Source organism: Pecten maximus, chromosome 13 (assembly GCF_902652985.1).
Source record: "Pecten maximus chromosome 13, xPecMax1.1, whole genome shotgun sequence".
Lineage (NCBI taxonomy): Eukaryota > Metazoa > Mollusca > Bivalvia > Pectinida > Pectinidae > Pecten > Pecten maximus.
In genome coordinates this window covers 22,671,630-22,690,674 of record NC_047027.1, presented here as the reverse complement: position 1 = coordinate 22,690,674, position 19,045 = coordinate 22,671,630, and the positions used below count along the sequence as shown (strand labels likewise).

The window sequence follows — 19,045 nt, the reverse complement described above, 5'->3', positions numbered from 1 at the left end:
TCAATTCTAATGTCAATACGCCACTCTATGTCTGTACAATGTACTCTGTAAAATAGAACAAACAAACACACGATGGGAAATCGAATCGAGGTGTATTTGATATAAATCTTGGTTTGTATTTATTTGGGATTTCATTGAGAAGAATTGTTCAGCTTTCAGAAAATAATGTATACATTGTTTCTGTAAAATTAAACATACGAGCGTATATCAGGTTATCTAACTTGGATTATATATTACAAAATAAAATTGAATGTCTTCTTTCAATATAGATAGCAGCCGACTTGGATCAAGCAAGGCTTAGTCCGTGACCTTTCTGTGTATTACCCTCCATCAAGGTATACATTTACGAGTGTCAAACAAACCTAATATCCTTTGTAACATATACGCTTCAGGTGTGAAAATAATCTACGTAAGAACACACGACAAAATTATAAAATTCATCCACATCAAGCTGAATGCCTGATATATTATATTAAACTCGTTGATATTATCATAATTCCCTTACCTGCGGTAAGCTGTACACATCATATATGGTTGCAGAGATTATAGTCAAATGAATATACATGTATATCTATCTGTTTTTACCTTTAGTATAAGGAAACTGACTGACTTTAATTTATTTAAAATCACAATGTCAAAATTGGAAAAAAAATTTGAAGAGATTCCAGGCAGGAAACAACAAAACTAAAACAAAACGAATACGCGTTACGGACATAGCCGTACCATAATACGACCCGACCAATTGCTAAACCTGTTTTGAACCAGTTCAAATGCCCGAATACGCTGAATCAATTTTAAGCAATGCCGATTCTGATCCAACGTGAACACATTATGTAATTATTAGCAAGAGGGGATGATGACAGGCGTTATGTCAAACTAACGTGGTAATCGTCTAGACCAAGTGAACGGTCTGTGTTGCCCTCGCATTTACATGCGCGACCTAGTGTAAGGACACGATTGGAACTTACTTATGTTTCCTAATTGTTTTCGTCATAATACAATATTTACCATTGTATGGCACTGCCACTATATAACCCTACCAATTCAGTTGCGAGTTCACCAGCCTATGAACTGCCAACAGGAAGTGATCTCTGCTACTGGTAAGCGCGGGAAATTTGAATTTGAAAATTTCAAAACAAAAATCGCATGACAAATAAAAAATCGCAGATGGTAAATATAAGAATTGAACGGCTTTCAGTTGGAATTCATAGTCAATATGAATTCCAACTGGACAGAGGCAAATTCAACATGAAGCGCTAGCGCGCTTCATGGAATTTGCCTCTGTCCAGTTGGCATTCATATTGACTATGAATGCCAACTGAAAGCCGTTCAATGCTAAATAAAACAACATACCTGACCGTCGCTGATGGCTGGAAGGCCGATGGCAGCAATTTTCCAGGAGTCTCCCATGTCTCCAGACATTGACCATGCATTGACAGTCTGTTGTCCGTCGGAGTAATGAACGTCAAGGGTTCCAATATCCCCTCCATTCATGTTGTAGGCAAAGGACAGACAACTTTCAGCTGAAACACAACACCAGATTTCCAAAATTGTAAATCAATCGTTTGATTAAATCTCATTAACATAAATAGAAAATCTTACCGCAAATTAAAAACAATATTGTTCGTAATATGTTGTACATGTGTCTATCTAAAAGCTGATTTTATTAATAACATCATTTGGTTCTTAATCCAAATTTTCTATTTATAGTTTTACAATTAACATCATGATGTACTTTTTCTATTATGTAAATTTGGTTAGGATAATTTTGTTTATTAACAGCCAGGCTCATTAAAGGACGTGCTAGGTTTTAGATTTTGAGCGAAAAAACAGCCTACGGTCAGTACAACGCAACTGCCCGACGTGGGTTTCAAACACGGGACCCAGAGGTGAGGGGCTAGTGATAAAGTGTCGGGAAACTTTATCTATTCAGCTGTAAACTGCGTTATCTAAGGCATACGATTTATTCAGTTGAGTTATATCCCTTCTAAAGTAATTAATGTAACACAGTGACTGTCAGAGGAAAATCAAAAATCAGACTTCCTTGGAAAAAGCTATTGGCTTTAAAAACTAGCTAAGAAACGCAGCAAAACCCATCTTGAATGATTTACAGTCAATAGGTGGTATATTAGTTTTCTGTGGCCGCACTGTACCTTCTTTTAGAGCATTAAATTGCCGATTTTTCCATGTAATGTCTAACGCAAAGCTCCCTCATCATTTCATTCGGTTCACAATGGGCATGTAGGACGGTGCAAGGGTTTGGCTCATTTTCATGAAGGAGTTCAATGGAATTAATTGATTCACAGATCCGTCTTGGTTGTCAAACATCCCTGGAACTATTTACAGATAGTGCAGGAAGTTCAGACTTTGGGTATGGTGGTGGTTGTGAACTAGCTAAGCATTTTCGTTCAACATTATCGGAAAATACGGTAAAGGCTAATAATGTAGCCTTAACACAATTTCTAGAGTGCAGGGTTTCATACATGTACAGGCTACCAGATATTTAACCCTTCTACTATTTCATGTAGTAAGATTTATTGCATGGTTGTCTACAAGAGATCAGCATATTCTACTGCAAAGAGCTACATATCTGGGGGGAGGGGGTTGGAAACATTAATAAAACCTACAACAGCATTTTCCTACCTAAAATCGATAGAATAAGTTTGGTCGAAGCTTTATCCGGTTTTTGAAGGCTTCATTTTCTCCACTCTTTGGCGGTGGACAGGCTATGTTCTATCGCTTGAAGGTTCTCGCTACAGGTACCTTATTTACTGCTTTATTGGATCAAGTTATTATATATATCGATGAATAATCAGAAACTGATATTGATTAACATCGATCGATCGGTTAAATATTTTGTTTATCGATTTTGCAATGAATTTATAACTGATTGGATTATTTTAAGCTATTTTGAATTATTTTTGCCTTTCGCACTTTCTTGATTTAAAAGAAGTTTTCTATGTTCGTCTCCAGGTCTGTTTTCTCTTTAAAAAATATCCTCCGATGTCTGTTTCCAGAGTCCGTTGGTTTTCTAAATGTTTTGCACATTTTATTGGAGGCATAACATATACCCTAGTTAGGGTCGGTATCCTCACTTCTAAAGATAAAACTGTGACCAGACGATACCAAAAACTATGTGTTTGTTATTTTTCATTTGATAATATTTGGTAATTTTGATAAAATCGTAGAAAATAGTGAAATATAAAAGAATGTTTATGTCCTTCTGTTATCTTAACTTGTTCATCGCACAAATAAAGTTAAACGTCGATTTATACGTCTACAACATATATGTGACTTCAATTAATGAAGATGGTTCTGCCTACTTTTTCTCAAAATGAATGGTCTGTATAAATGAAGTCCTGCCTCTTGTACTTTTTTCTTTTACTTATTTATAACTTAATAATTTAGATTTTTATTTCATCCTGTTTCCTGAGATATCATGCCGTTTTACTTCTTTTCGTGAACTTATTCATTGAATGTTGAAATATGCATGTATTTGTTATTAATCCCTTAAGTTTGGATCGGCATTCCTTGCGAGTATCTGTTCTAGCAAACCCAATTGTTACGAAGGTGCGTAAATAATCATGCCTCAAATTTACTCCGATAAATCTAAATTCACAACTCAAAACTTACAATCACTACTTAGATATCCAATAAATTCTGCCACATCATTCTCGCTTCTGGGGCTTGATGTTTCAATGAAAGCGTATTTGTTCCCAGAATAGGCAGCAGATGGACCAGTACCGCTGCTAGTAGTTGATCCCTGTAACAAATGAAATATTCTATATCAAGACGATTAAAACTAACAAAAACCAGCGCAAACTACATAACTTAAGAATTGACTGACATAGACATCCCTGAAAATAACGGTAATATGACCATGTGTTTCTGAAGGCTAGGCGACTTCAGCTTAAACGAAAATACCTGTCGTACAGATCTTTTATTTGGAAATAGGCGATTACTCTGACCTCCGCTCTAAGGGTTCATAATGCCATTATAAAATTGTTGTCAAGTAGCAATAATAATTGTTTGGCCATGTGACTTTATGCGTGTCTCTACATTTGAAATAAATACTTTCATGCATTTGGATATAAATTATCATATTCATCATATCAAACATTTAATTTTCATATTAGATGTTTTCATTTATTTGGGAATGAAGTCGAGAGTACATTTTCCTTTCTTTGGCAATGAAAAGTATTTTCTTTAAAGAAGCCAGCGAAACACCAGTATTGTTTGTCTATAATTCGTAACATTGTTATCAATCGAGCAAATTGTTGTTGCTGCATGAGGTATTTATTAGTATGTTTTTTTGATTTTGTTTTGATTTTTTAACTTTTTATTTATTTATTTTTTATTTATTTATGTTTTTGTTGGGGGTGGGGGGGGGGGGGATTAATATTCCAGTATTAAAGTGATTGCCCATCTTTTCATTGGGAACAATTTCATATTAAAACTAAATGACAGTGCATTTGGCAATTATTTTAGCCCTCATCTTGATATAGACGTATAATAACAAATGGTCAACTACAGTGGTGCAAATCACGACAAATACCGGGGTGTATGGGTCGTCACTTTATTTAGATGTTGGTTGAATTTAAAGAGTATAAAACACTGAAATTTATTTAGGAATCCTCACTTTTGGACAATAAATAATAATAATATAACATGAAGTACGTTTCTGATCAAGGTATGCCGATAGCTTGTCGCAGGTAATAGTCTTTCACCTATGCGTTAAATAGGTTCCCGCTATACAAAATCTTGATTATTGAAATGCTTGTAAAAATGCATTCACCGCATGACAGCATCATCGTGTATAGCCAGCAACAACTATTGAAGCAAATAAAAACCATTACACAGATAAAGCATACGCATCCAATTAAGTTTCGGCATTTAATTGTATGCATCTCTTCAGTATAACAGTAATATTGATTATCATGCAAACGATTATCTTGTACCTTGATCAATAGGTAGACGGAAATGTCCCATTCGAGTCTGCTCTCTTTTTTAACCGAAATTGAGTTTGTTTTACTTATATTCTCACAAATAGTACTGTGATAGAATCATATACTCACCACTCAATATAATATCGTGGCTATGTCACATTAAATCTATCAAACTCGTTCAATTATTAGATATGCCACTCCCCTAAAGGCTCGTAATTTATAAAATTATTGAAATTGATTTGATAAATTCCATATGACATAGTAAGATTATATTTGAATTAAAAATAGATTACGTTTATACTGTGACGTCTATTTTTCTGAATTATCGAACGTTAAATCCTACCTGTCGAATAGTCCAATCAAAGTCGTCATTTTGTGTTTGCGTAAGGAAGCAGAATTCATTGTCTTCAAAGGAACAGACCGCGTTGTCTCCAACTGGGTGTGAAGAGTAAATTAAAGACACCGGAAGATGTCAAATCAATCAAGCATCATATTAATGAAAACTGAAAAGTCTTCAGTTTAAATTGACAGTCAAAGAACCATATCAAATTTATTAAATCTTGCAATAACCTAATTTGGTAACACCAGAACTTTGTAAAACTGTTCAGTTTATGAGAGTTGTTCAAAGTTTTTCATTGGTGACAACCGAATACCTTTAAGATAAAGAAAATAGTTGAACTTACTGGTTTTCATTAAAATCAGCAATATATAAGACTTTAAATGTGTATCCATACGTATCTGATGTTTCGAATCCTAGCATCGATTCATTGCAATATTAAAAGGGTCTTGTCCTAATATTTCCAGGTAGAATTCCGGAAATAAAGAACAATAGGTAATATACCAAACTGTTTAAATTGAATATTTTTTCTAATTGATTGACAACCCTGTTGTCCTCCTGTTTAGATATATCATCGAATAGGCCTTAACTACCTTATAACAAAATATGCACGTTCAAGAAATTCATAAAAAGGTTGAATGCTGTACTAATTTTGCATTCTACTATGAAATAAACAATGACCTACCGATAGCTCATTGCGACTGGCGTACGCATGTTGCTTTAACTACTTCCATCACATTTTAGTCACATGAAAATAATTTTATGACTTAAACAACATACTTGGCCAGCTTGTATGTAAGATTCGGGAAGCACAATATAGACTGACAATAAAATGCAAAGTTGTGTAAATAAACTATTTGTTTGCAAGTGTATTGAAAATATGATAAACGTTAAATGCAACAATCAATCGGATATTGAACTTTAATTATAACTGATACCTTCAATGTTTTAATCAATGAAACGTTTAAAAACATACACGACTTGAAGTTTTTTGTCTATGCATACATTGTACATTTAGTTTTGTCTATGTATACATCGTACATTAAGTTAACCTTTGTTGTATGTGACTAAAAAGTACTTACTGTAATTTTCACAAATCGGTCCCGAAAAATCTTGGGTGCAGGTGCAGGTTGATTGTCCCAGATTGTCCTCAGAACATTGTCCACCGTTTTGACATGATTGTGCGTTACATCCTTTTAAGTAGAAATTATCATGCTGCATAAACCGTGTGAGGGTGTTGTTTTTTTGTTGTTTTTTTTTTTTTTGGGGGGGGGGGGGGGGGGGGGGTGTGTTAGTTATCGCTTAGCAGACACAAAGTGACCTTGACCATTGTCCATGAATTTTGCAAATATTAAAGCCATCGCCGGATGAAAAAAACATGCCAAGAAGTTCAATCTGACCCCTGTTGCTATATATATATATGTGTGACATATAAATATGGTTTTTACACAATTATTAGTCAAAAGACCTCAACATGACCAGGCATGTTCCCCCATATTTTCATTATCTTAATCACATTGACACCCTTCTATTCTTAACAAGAGTGATTAATATAATTACGTATGCCCATTAAATACAGGAATTATTGTTTGAATTACCACAAAATCCTGGCGACATTACAAAATTGTCAATGGCTGCATCCCCTCTATAACCACTACCCCGACTGCCTTCAACAAAAACCTGAAACAAAACAAAAATGAAACTACAAACTGTCAAGTGTTGCACCCCAGAAAAATAGAGTTCTTAGAGATATCTAGACGTTGCTGAATCATTTACATTTTCAACGTATTGATACATGGATAATATCCGGAATAAAAGGATTTCAAAAATACATGTTTTCTTTCAAAATCCCTCTCTATCATGATATAGCAGGATGCGTTCAGTGCAAAGAGCTAAGATAAGACTACAACTTAACTATATTAGTCGTTTTCTACCGCAATTCACCGTTTTATTCCACTCTAAAACCATTGTACAAATGCGCCGATTGTTGGATAAATATATGTTATATACCACTAGTGGTATATGACCTTCCGGTCTTTTAATTGGTCAAGAATTCGAACCTTTACCCAAACTGCAATTGTTGTTGACGTCATCATTAATCGAATGACGTCACATCACCAGGTCCCGTATGTCACTGGTACACCTTATTTGCATACGCGAAATTATACTTGCCCACGTTTCCCTTTAATTCAAGCCGATATTATTGTGGTAGAAACATGTCACACGACTCGTGATTGTTGGATATGGAATTTAGTTGAAACTCGTAAGGTTTTTTTTAACTTTTAATAAATTACTTAATCGTATGAAATAAATTCCATATCCAACAACCACTCTATTTATGCATTATCCAAACGTCAGAAAAGGCAACTGCTGTATTAGATTAAGAAAGTCGTATTGCGAACTGCACATAAAGTGCTTCTACAGTTTCTTGGTGCCCCGCATTTGGTGATCTGTTTTGGGTCCGGCAGTCGTCCGTGGTCAATCGGCTTTCCAAACACAATAACTTTTATCTTTTGTCAATGTTTCTTGAGACGAAGAAAATGACCTCCCCTACCAACCAACCAACCAACCAACCCGTCAATCGTTTCACTTATCTTTTAAATAATCTCAAGCCAACATATACATTTGTATCTAAATATGAACTCTTCAACATATTGACATCTTTAAATTTCTAGATGACCTCCTACCAGCCATTTGATTTATCTGATGTTTCAGTGTCAACTTGACATAAGATGACTTAGACTAACCGATATATTTTTTTTCAGAAATATCCTTTTACTACTTCGAGAAATGGCGATAACAAGCTTAACAAGTCAAAATTAAACATGGATGCTTTAAAACTATTCCATTATCCAGATCAGACAAAAAAACTAAACGGGCATTAATATGTGCACCAAGGGAATATATCACAAGGTTCAGTAGCCATACACGTATACATACTTCAAGACTTCTTGCATGTAAGGTCATAATGGGTATCTGAAAGCATATTCTCACCCACTTCACTGAATTATCCTGATCCGAGTGTTAGGCCACTAAGTATCTTACCCGGGCTGAGATTCATCTGTCTAACTTCCATGGAAGTTAATGAGTGTACATATCTTACCCTTTTTACCCTATTTTGGATCTTATATTGATGTTACATCACTTCCAAGTTGTTGTCGCCAGGAGCCATGGTGACGTGACAAAATGCCATTGTTGAGAACGAGCAAAGAGCACGTGAAGGCTCGCACGCGATAAATTGCGCTGCTCACAATAACCTAACGTCATCTTTTTACGTTGAATAATAATGTCGTAAACGATGATTTTATCTTTGTTTACGGACAGGTCAAGGAGCGTTGGATAGCCCGATGGAATACTTACATAGAGACTTACACCTGGTCTGTTCCGCGGACAAGGATATTAACCTTCGTGTAAGAGTTTGGCTGACAGCGCTCGGCAAGCCTCGTGGCGACTGGCCAAACTTTTAAACTCGGGTTTAGATATTTTGTCCACGGCACAGACTCATGTTTAATTCTATAATTTCTCTTCTTATAGAGAAGAATTATCATAAATTTAGCATCTTGAAGCAGATATAAGATGTTAGACGTATTCTTTTGAGACCTACTCTAAGAGACGGAGTAGCAGGTATATCAATTGCTGCAGTGTGCCACGCATTCCCCAGGTTACCAGACATCGTCCATAGAGTGTTATTCGGTGTTGTCATTGATGCATCGCTGTTAACAAGTACATTTACGATCCCCATCGAGTCTCCATACATGTGGTAGTCAAACATTAGACAAAAATCGACCGCTTCAAAATAAATAAATAATAATAATAAAACAGCACTAGATCCAGATTACTCAAAATTCTTTGACTAAGTAATTGTACAATAAGGAAACTTCAGTTGAACGAAAACAAAATCATTAAGATATCTTTCCTGAAATTATATTATGTTTCATATTTGAATAATTCAAGCTTGGTTTCATTTATTTATGGAGGCGTACTTATGACATGTATTATTTAAATCTTAAATCTGAAGTAGACCTGATATAGTGTAATGTCTTGTGCTATTACTGCCAAGTATTTTTGCATTTTTACATTAGAGAGATATATCATTGATGTACTCATATATAGTTACAGTTTCTTGCTATTTAGTAAAAATACATTCAAGACAATTGTGTGTTAATTTCAATAGCAGTTTTCATCAGTTATTAGGCATGAGAGTTACGTACATGGAAGAATGCCAGACGCCAGGGTTGCTATATCGCCAATTTGGCGAGGAGAAGAAGTTTCGATATAAGCATAATTCGCTCCCTCACTTGCAGCATCAGGGCCGGTGTTTGAGGACGGAGTTGAACCAGTCTACAAGCATACATCAATTAAAAAACTAGTAATTTCCATTGATACAACTGGTTACAAGTAGGGGATAAAATCAAAAAGTAAAACCAACACTAAACAAATTTGTTTTAGATTAAAGAAGTTCGAAATTAAGACAAATAATATATTATCTGTGTTTTGTCTAAAGTAAAAAGGCGTATATTTCAAATGACAGTGATCCTGAAATGAAATAATGTTTAAAGTTAATAAATATTTTCCATTTATATCAAATAGACTCTTCATTTGTTTAATTGGACTCAGATATATAGAAAACTACCCTCGGGTATGTCCAATCAAACGTGTCCGAGTTATCCTGTTGTAAGAAACATGGATCATTGGGTTCAAATGTGCAGGTAAGCGTTGCAACGGGTGTTGTTGTTGTTGTTGTAGTACCTGCAACGGGTAAGAACAGTATAGTTAAGCAGATGTAGATAAGCAAGGAACATGTAAGTTAAGCTTCATGTAAGTCCAGGAAAGCAAATAGATCCGCTGTCATATAACTGATTTAAAATACACCTCACTCCTCAGCACATTTTTTCCCAACTGTACCGCAAGCAGAGTTTGATAATCGTGATAAAAATAACCAAAGATTAAAACAACAGAAGCACGGATAACCACATTGTTCATGTTTGTTACTTTTTTTTTTTTTTTTTTTAATGTTTTTTTTTTTTTTTTTTTTTTAAATATTGTAAAATCTCCGTTAAAAATGCTGAAACGAGTATTTGTAAAATATTCTGTATTCAAAGATAAAAAAAACTTAGCATAGCTGTCATGAAAAAATAAAATCCCAAAATTAGGCCCAACAATATGTTTGGGACAACTAAACCAAAACAAAGTATCGAAATGACTTGATGTAAAGGTTACGTGCTGATTGGAGAAGATTTGGTCAATATCATTAAGTAAATGAGTAACTGACAGGCCTTCATAATGTAAGAAGAAATATTGCTTTGTGAAATTCAGAATATCTAACCTTGGATCCAACAACTTAGAAAGTTAACCTGGAGATTTACATGGACTGCCATGAGAATCTATCCGATATTGTTCAAAATTTGGTACAAAACGAAACATAAAAACGGACGAATTTGATATTTGCAGACAGAAGAACAGATGCAGCATACCGGTTGGTCGCTGTTTTATTATTAAGCTAGGTGTATGTTCAATTATAAGTGTGTGCTTGGGTTGTTTGATATTTCTCGTGGTGTTGACAGCATGCACCTCTAAAAGATCAGCGGACAATTATGGTTTGTTTACGGAATTTAATTACTAGTAGTCGTCGGAGCCGGGGTTGTCGTCGGAGCCGGGGTTGTCGTCGGAGCCGGGGTTGTCGTCGGAGCCGGGGTTGTCGGGGCCTGCGTTGTCGGGGCCTGCGTTGTCGGAGCCGCCGTTGCTGCCTCTGTGTAAAAAACCAAATCATTATGACTACTAACAACATCAAATTATTATTGGTATATCTTATTGACGAACCCAACCCACTTCTCTGTTTGGCTCCGTAACAAATGGCAAAGGGCAATCTTACCAATCAAGATATCGTTATATACATGTATGATCTTTTCTTTGTCAAAATGTCAGGCAACGACCAATGTCGACACATTGGTGCCGTTATCTTGATTAATTGATCAATATATGTAGATTTATTCAGGTCAAAAAAATCGGTTTTTAAGCCGGATCAAACGACCGAAATATTGAGAAGAGCCATTTGGGGCCATGGGTTAAAACAAAATAACATTGTGCTTTAGTTTTGCTAATTGCAACAAAACATTTTGATTGACACATTAAACTATTCATTGAGTGAATATCTAAAACCGAAACAAAACTTTTTTTCTTTTACTTTGCCTTCTACATCATCGAACAACGAGGAATTTCATTTATAATGTTCCTGAATTTGACAGGAAGAGCGACATATAGGCTGTCCAACATCTTAAGTTTATTTTTGCGAGTCTAATAAAGGTCAATATACTGCATGTACATCCAAAAACATTAATCACAAGTCAAAAACTATATAAGCAACTTTCAATACTGTACAGATTTAAGAGTAAGGTACTCGAGAAGCCTCAACATTAATACATTTGCACAATACTAGTGTTTCATCCTGCTAGGACTCAACAGTGATGCCCGGCACTTACAGTGTAGATCAACAGGAGTAAACTAACAATATCATATGAAGAAAATATTGATATATTAATGCAAAAGTGAAGACGTATAAAAAGGTCACACTGACAAACATACGTTTAAATCGGATTGTCAAATCGGATAAAAACTACCAACCAATTTTCGGAACGACGTTATGATCGGCTAACCAGTTAATAATCTGATACATACCACATTATACACATAAATGATTGAAATAAGAAAGATATATGAAAATCATGTCATCTAAATCAAGTGCCAGCTCCAAAAACTACTCTATACCTGCAGTTGAATACTTGCAGTTTACAAAAAAATGACAATCCGCAGTATTTGATGACAGCTTACATAAGAACGACATTAAAACTGCCTTACTGGACCATTTAAAGTTTCAACAAAATATGTTAAATATTCATAGACCGATCTTCAGTATGGAAATGTCGTAGATTTAGTATGGAGCCTCTCGCGATACAGTTGTCGTGGAAATGACACATTAAACACCTGTATATAAAATCAGAAACTCATAAGCTTTTCATGTAGCTGTTTCCAAAACAAACGAAACGAAAATCATATCATCAGATGATTGATCTATTTCGAGTGCTGGACTTTGATTTTTGTTAGGAAATACGATGTGGCCAATATTGTCTTCTTTAAGTCGATAGCGCAATTTGTTTACACTCAGATGGACAGCAAGACCTTTCTGGTGTTCCTAGTTTTGAAAAGTCTCTTATTGATATTTGTTTTTCTAGTGTATCCGGACCAAAATCTATCTGTGGTTTGTGTTTTGATCTCAGGTGATTCAAATGGATAGAGTTTCTCCCTGTATAAACTTGAACACTATCACATAAAAACTAGAACGATCCAACACACTATCGTTTGAAATACTTCTAAGCCTTTAAACTAGCTGCAAATGACATATCAGCGATCGCATGCATTTGATATAAATATATTCATGTCCAAAACGGACTACAAAATGGACATATACACGGGGCTGGGGAATGTAAAAAAGAATAGGGATTAGTTTAGGAGAACTTTATATCCGGCCTGGCCACAGAGTAGTGTTCAGTCATGCAAGACTTATTTATTTGTACCTGGTTGGCCAATAAGACGGCATGTAAGCGCGGTAACTCAAATGAAAAGATTATTTTTTCCGATTTCCCGAAAACACGTTACAAGCGGGTAACCAGTTAACCGTTCCCAACCCTGCGTTTAAATGTTTAGAAAAAGTACACAGACACAGTAGAACCAGTGCTAAACATTTTGGTTCATGTTTCCAGAAAATTAAATGAGTAATTGCTATAACAAATCGTTTCATTATTCTTTAAATGTTGATATCTTGAATCAGACTCATGCAAGATTATATTAGTAAACATTTAAAGTTAAGTAGAATCGAATCAAAAATATAATCCAATAAATTTGTAATTATCGGCATACGTTAATACAATAACTTGTTAATACATCCAAAAGGTTCAAGAGAATTGTTAGGTTGAAAATACTTACGGCATGAACCCGTTGTCAGTTGAACACTATCAATTGCGATGTCCGAATTCCACGAGCTTCCTCTCGTGGTCTCGAAATAAACCTGCAATGGGCATACGTCACATTTTGTTTGAATAAATCGATCAGGCTTCGTGTGTTTCATGATTATGTTTTTGTGTGTGTTGTAATGTCTCTACAAATGGCGTATGAAGACAGGTGTAAAGGAGACACATATGGACGAAAATTTAGCACGGTAAGACTAATCAGTGAGAAATCAAAGAAAGGGAAGAAAAACATGGAGGGAAGAAGTTCAATAGTGTCTCTTCGATCTCCACTAAATAGAGAATATGGAAGAACATCCTCTATTCTTTAGTGGCCAACTTTTCATTTTTTTTAATTTCTGTATCGGTTCTGTTATTGTAATAAGATAAGCAAAGGTCAAATTTTAGCTCTAGAATTCATGACGAAATACAAATCGAGATTATTCATAACATACTAACAAATAATCAATGTGTCTGCCTATGCCACAAATATATAGTCAATGTGTAATGGTAAAGTTAAGGTGGGCTATATGATAATAAACTGTATCAAAATATGTGTCTTCACGTGATAGGGTTTGTTACAAAATATATAAATTCTACTACGTAGCTAGAACTAGTCGCTATGGTTACTGACCCTTTAGATTTCCATTATAATTGTCTAAGATTCCCAAACCCTATGTAACAATGAGTTTCTTTGGTACAGATGGTGTGATAAGCGACCATGATCTTGATATGTCGACTAGTAGCAAACCTGGGTGTGTTAAAATGCAGACCGAACTTGATGTTATTATATAATATCATGCTGTAAATATGAAACAAATCTGAGGATTAAGACACTCAGGGCGGAACACTAAAATTGTGTCAAAACCACACTAACAATATTTTACACGGGGTGGATATAGACCGTATATGAAATTAATAAGAGAAAACTGATTTACTGGCAGATCGACGACTTCAGTAGCATTAAACAAGTTAAAACTGGAGATAGTATAGCCAATGAAAATGTTATATCATAAAAAGACATGCACGAGAAGCACATTGCAACATAAAGTTAACTAAGGTGAGATATAATTGAGGAACCAGGAGTAGCGTATAATATTACGGGATCACACAGCGAAGAAACGTTTAGTTACTATCCGACCAAATACCGAACCATAATTAGATAAAATAAACTTACTTTCCCATGCAAATGACGGTTCACATTTTACCGACAATCTCTGTTACAAGTGGCTTACTCAATAAATGATTTGTAGATTATGGGGAGATGTTTACAGCTCAGTTACTTAAATATCATATACAATTTCTTACGAAACATTATAATGGTGACAACGTACAATTAGTCCATCGGTTGCTTGTATGTCTACTTCCGCCTCAAACCATGTCTGTCCCTTGTCACCAGTCAGTGACCAAATAGTATTCTTGGCCAGGTTTGTCCCAGATGTGGCAACAGCAAGAATATTCACACTGCTCCCGTACATGTAGTACCAGAATCTCAGACATCTGTCTACGGCTGTGGGAAACAAAGTTATCACATACCAGTGATATGTAAAGATGTTTACCTTTGTGTTTACCGATAGTAATGTTGATAAAAACGTACCATGGACATGTTATATAGTGTATGTTTATTAGTAATTAAAGCACGTACTTTTATATATAAATAGGTAAGCATAAGTACCCTGATGAATAGGTGGTGCCTAAATCATATATTCCAGAAAAGCAGTTATTGCATCACTATCGTTTTCCTTTTAACTAAGCTAAGTTCAATACAACTGAAAATTAGGAGTAAGAGGCTAATTGGCATTAACGGTAATCTGACATAAAAGGCCTAAATACTGTTGTAGTATGCATCATCAGTAGCAGTTTAGTGGAACTGTAAACTAATTCGGATTGTCGGATACAGTCTGTTGACTTTAGAAGAAGTTTAAAATTTGAAAAATCTACTAATGCCGACAGGCGAAGCGCGATGATAATAGGTCATCCCGACACTTATAAATTTATAATTTCAATTTAAACTTTGAAATAACGCACACAATACATAGAACAGTTTAAGCAACGCTTACAGGAAATCGGTATCTATTTTATATTAAATAACATATATCGTACTTGGCAAAGAATACATGGACTTCATTCGGGCAACATCTCCTTGTACTCGTGGACTGGATGCTTCGGCGTATAAATATTTACCACCTGATTGTGCAGCGTTAGGACCAGTGCCAGATGACGGAGTGGCCCCCTAAAAAGGTATTATACAAAAATGTATTACTTGGGGGAACAACTGTTTCACATATATCGCAATATCATAATAAAAGTTAAATGTGTTTATTTGTATGTCTGGTATAAACCGGCTTGTCAGTTTTGCAGGATTCAGCCATTTTCGAAATTTACTATATTGTTTTCAGATCAACCGGAAATAAAGCGATAGTATATATGCACCTATGTATAATGAAGGTTAGGTTATTATTGTTTGATGTCCTATCAACAGCTAAGGTGATTTAATGACGGGCGTGTGGTGTGTGCGACATACATGCGTGTGTTGTGTGTTTTCGAGGCATGGGTATGTCCGTTTTATGTCTCTTTGTAATGCTCAGGAATAATGGCCAATTTAAAGTGCTTCCTCATTTAAACATTTTGCCACAGACACCCAGCAGGTATGTTTCGGCCAGGAGACAGAACCCAAAGCCTTCCCAATAGCGGAAAACGCTCAAATTAAGGCCAAATTTTGGACCTTGTTAAGGAAGACATGAGAAACAAGAAACTTGTTAAGAAAGAAGATAAAATATAAGCTCCAGAATTTAGTCGTCTCCTACGACCATGGAATGGGCGCAGCAGGTAAATATCGTATGTGTACATAGAACCTAAATTGTGGGTCGATTGAAAAAAAAAACAATTTCTCAAAATCTAACGGGTTTTACCTGAAAATATAATACAAAATCATATCTGATAAAATCCATCAGATGTGTTAAAATATCTACCCAAAAAGCACCAGTCGAAATTGTTTTTGTTTTTTCAGGAATCGAGATTTACATCAAACTTATATGTCAGTGTTCCTTGGTCATAAATTGTATATGCTATTCCGGAAACGGGGAGATATAACTTAACACCATGTTCGGGCTCCAACAGCAACATATCTAAATGCAAATCTTGGAAATAATAATTTGCATTCCATTTTCATTGAAGCAACGATGATTGGCCATTGATTTAAAACAAATTTGAGGATAATATGGTAGGTTGATTGAGTCTAAATCTATTTTTCTGTCACATATGTAGCAGAGTCAATACAGGGTACCGACACAATAATGAAATCATAAAAAAATAGAGACGAAACTTGATTTGTATAGTGACCTATGAAGAAGATTAAGGCAAATAAGTACATATGCTTCAAAGGAGTGTTCCATTCACCGCGAACACTCACCGTACACATCTTGTCAAATAATAATAATAAAAAAACATACATGATGTTTTCTTACCGTTTGTACTGTCCAATCAAACTGGTCATCTGTTGCTTGACCAAGGAAGCACTTATTCTCTTCAAAGGTACAGCTGAAACTGGCTTGTACTGTTAAGAGAAACACGATTTACAAATTACTATATGTCTCTCCACGTGCGCATGTAAGTTTGTTATAACACGCTGCAACATTCACAAAGAATGCTTTGTTTGTTAAAATAGACTGTTCATGGTGAGGAAATGATAGCACGGAAGTACTCGGTATTAAGATAATATTACCGACATATGTAAGTACACTGTAAAAGTAACAGCAATTTAATTTTTCTGTTTTTCTATATTTTTCACATTATCTAATACATTGAGGAAGCTAGCAATGCTTATTATACCCTGATCCCTGTTTGGTGAACTTTACAGTTGTTAAATTAAACACACACTCCCTTTTCCTCACACAACATATACATGCATCCTCCCACTCACCGATACTATCATACAGAGACACGCAATATAATCCACCAATCAATACAAAAATGTACTTCGGGTTTTCGTAAGAAAAAAACGTTGTCATGTGGAATCATCCTTCAAAGCATACTTTAACTCTTTATTACCGTCTGTTAATAAGCCTTTAAAGTAAAATTGATATTGAAAATAACAGCAAAAAAATAGTTACCGTGTGTGACCTTAATCTGTGACTAAACAAGCTGAAGTCAGAGTGCTCCAGGAGATACATACATACTAATTGAATGGTAATTTTCCCAAAGCTTTTTTTTTTCCGCAACCATTTTCGAAATTTTCTGTGACCAATAAATGAAGGAAGTACGAACCTGAGGCAATGTCACAGTTTTGTCCGGAGAAGCCTTGATTGCATGCACATGAATATCCACCGGCTTGTGTAGCGGTGCAAACTCCATTAGTACAGGGGTTATTGAGACAACCTGAAATTAACACGTTCTGCTGCAAGCTACGTTCAAACAGGGTTATTTGGATTTTTCATAATTCAAAATCAACGGCAAAACAAATTATAATATACTCTAGTTTTTACCTGTTTTGTTTTAAACGTGTGTTACCTGTATTGTTACCTGTAAATGATAGCGTCTTATTATGTGGGTTCATTCATGCGTATATATACCACTGTCCGTGGCCCGGTCTTACTCTCTTGGAGAGCAGACCAGCGAGTAAGATTCAGATGAGCGAGACAATAGAGCTAATCACTCGGTGACGTGAGGAAAACGACCGAACCGGAACGGCAGAGGAATGACGTCAGCGGGAGGGCACGGGTTGTCGCTAGGTACGCCGTAGGGGCGTTTGGGAACGCCAGGACCTCTTGTAGGGTCCTTCCCATAGCACCGAGTGTCAGTAACTATTATAACGCCGGGACAGAATACTGTCGGGTACCCACATAATAGGACGCACTATTCCTAGACGCTGTTGTTTAAATATGTTGTCTATATAAATAAATGTTAGTAACTGTCAGTTGAGTGTTGGGTATTTTGTGGCACTACAGACTCTAAAAGTTCACAACGTCGCTTTACACTAGAACCCGGAAGGACAACGGTGAAGGACGGAATAAGTGAACCGTTACAAAAAACAGTACAAATTATCACACATTTATGAATTTGGAAAAAGGAAAATGAAAGCTTCATGTAAGCAAGAAAACAAGTTGTGAACAGTTTTCGCCTCTTACTCATTGCTTATGTTGCTATGTAAATTTTACTCGCTTTAGGAGTAGCACTTTAAGTCTATTCTACCTACATCTCAAAACAAACTTCACTTATTTATTTATTTAAAGAATGTTTTAAGGAAATTAAGTTTTCTTGTCATTATTGACCTACATGTAACCTTCAGCTTAACCTTGAAATGGTATTTGCAATGAGAGCATACCATACATATTTGCATAATTGAGCAGTAATCGAGACATCTGCTTCTGAATGTGAATACCAACATTCGAAAATTGACATTGTAACCACGCTAAATAGATGTGGAGGGAAACCTAGTGATTGCTCTCTTATACAAAGGCATTTGCAGTCTTATGCTATATTGGGATTACTACCTTGGCCTTTAAACTACTTTAAACTATTTTGCAATTACTGTTTTCCGATGAAATGTTAATGGAGTGAATACATATACATATCCATAATGGCCACATTATCATCCACATATTAACTTTTACTAAGGTTCAACAAGGATATGTATACAGTATTAATCGGCTAAAACTCCATGTTCACAAATTAGCCACAAGCAAAAATAAGTGTTTGGCCTTTAATATGCCCCATCTCTTTATCTGCGCAATTTTATTTCTTATATTAGACAAAGCGTTCGA

The 19,045-nt window shown here is 35.4% G+C and overlaps 1 protein-coding gene across 1 annotated transcript in view; it reads right to left on the bottom strand.

Moving 5' to 3' along the window:
- The window catches only part of LOC117340310 (MAM and LDL-receptor class A domain-containing protein 1-like), a gene marked incomplete in the record, with an annotated part of 53,448 nt that overhangs the window by 2,677 nt on the left and 31,726 nt on the right, over positions 1 to 19,045 (bottom strand). The window contains 13 exon segments of the mRNA XM_033902077.1: positions 3,634 to 3,763; positions 5,290 to 5,381; positions 6,366 to 6,476; positions 6,882 to 6,963; positions 8,888 to 9,072; positions 9,495 to 9,624; positions 9,917 to 10,032; positions 10,904 to 11,032; positions 13,264 to 13,345; positions 14,618 to 14,793; positions 15,387 to 15,516; positions 16,751 to 16,839; positions 17,550 to 17,660. Of these exon segments, the coding sequence (XP_033757968.1) occupies positions 3,634 to 3,763; positions 5,290 to 5,381; positions 6,366 to 6,476; positions 6,882 to 6,963; positions 8,888 to 9,072; positions 9,495 to 9,624; positions 9,917 to 10,032; positions 10,904 to 11,032; positions 13,264 to 13,345; positions 14,618 to 14,793; positions 15,387 to 15,516; positions 16,751 to 16,839; positions 17,550 to 17,660 (1,563 nt within the window).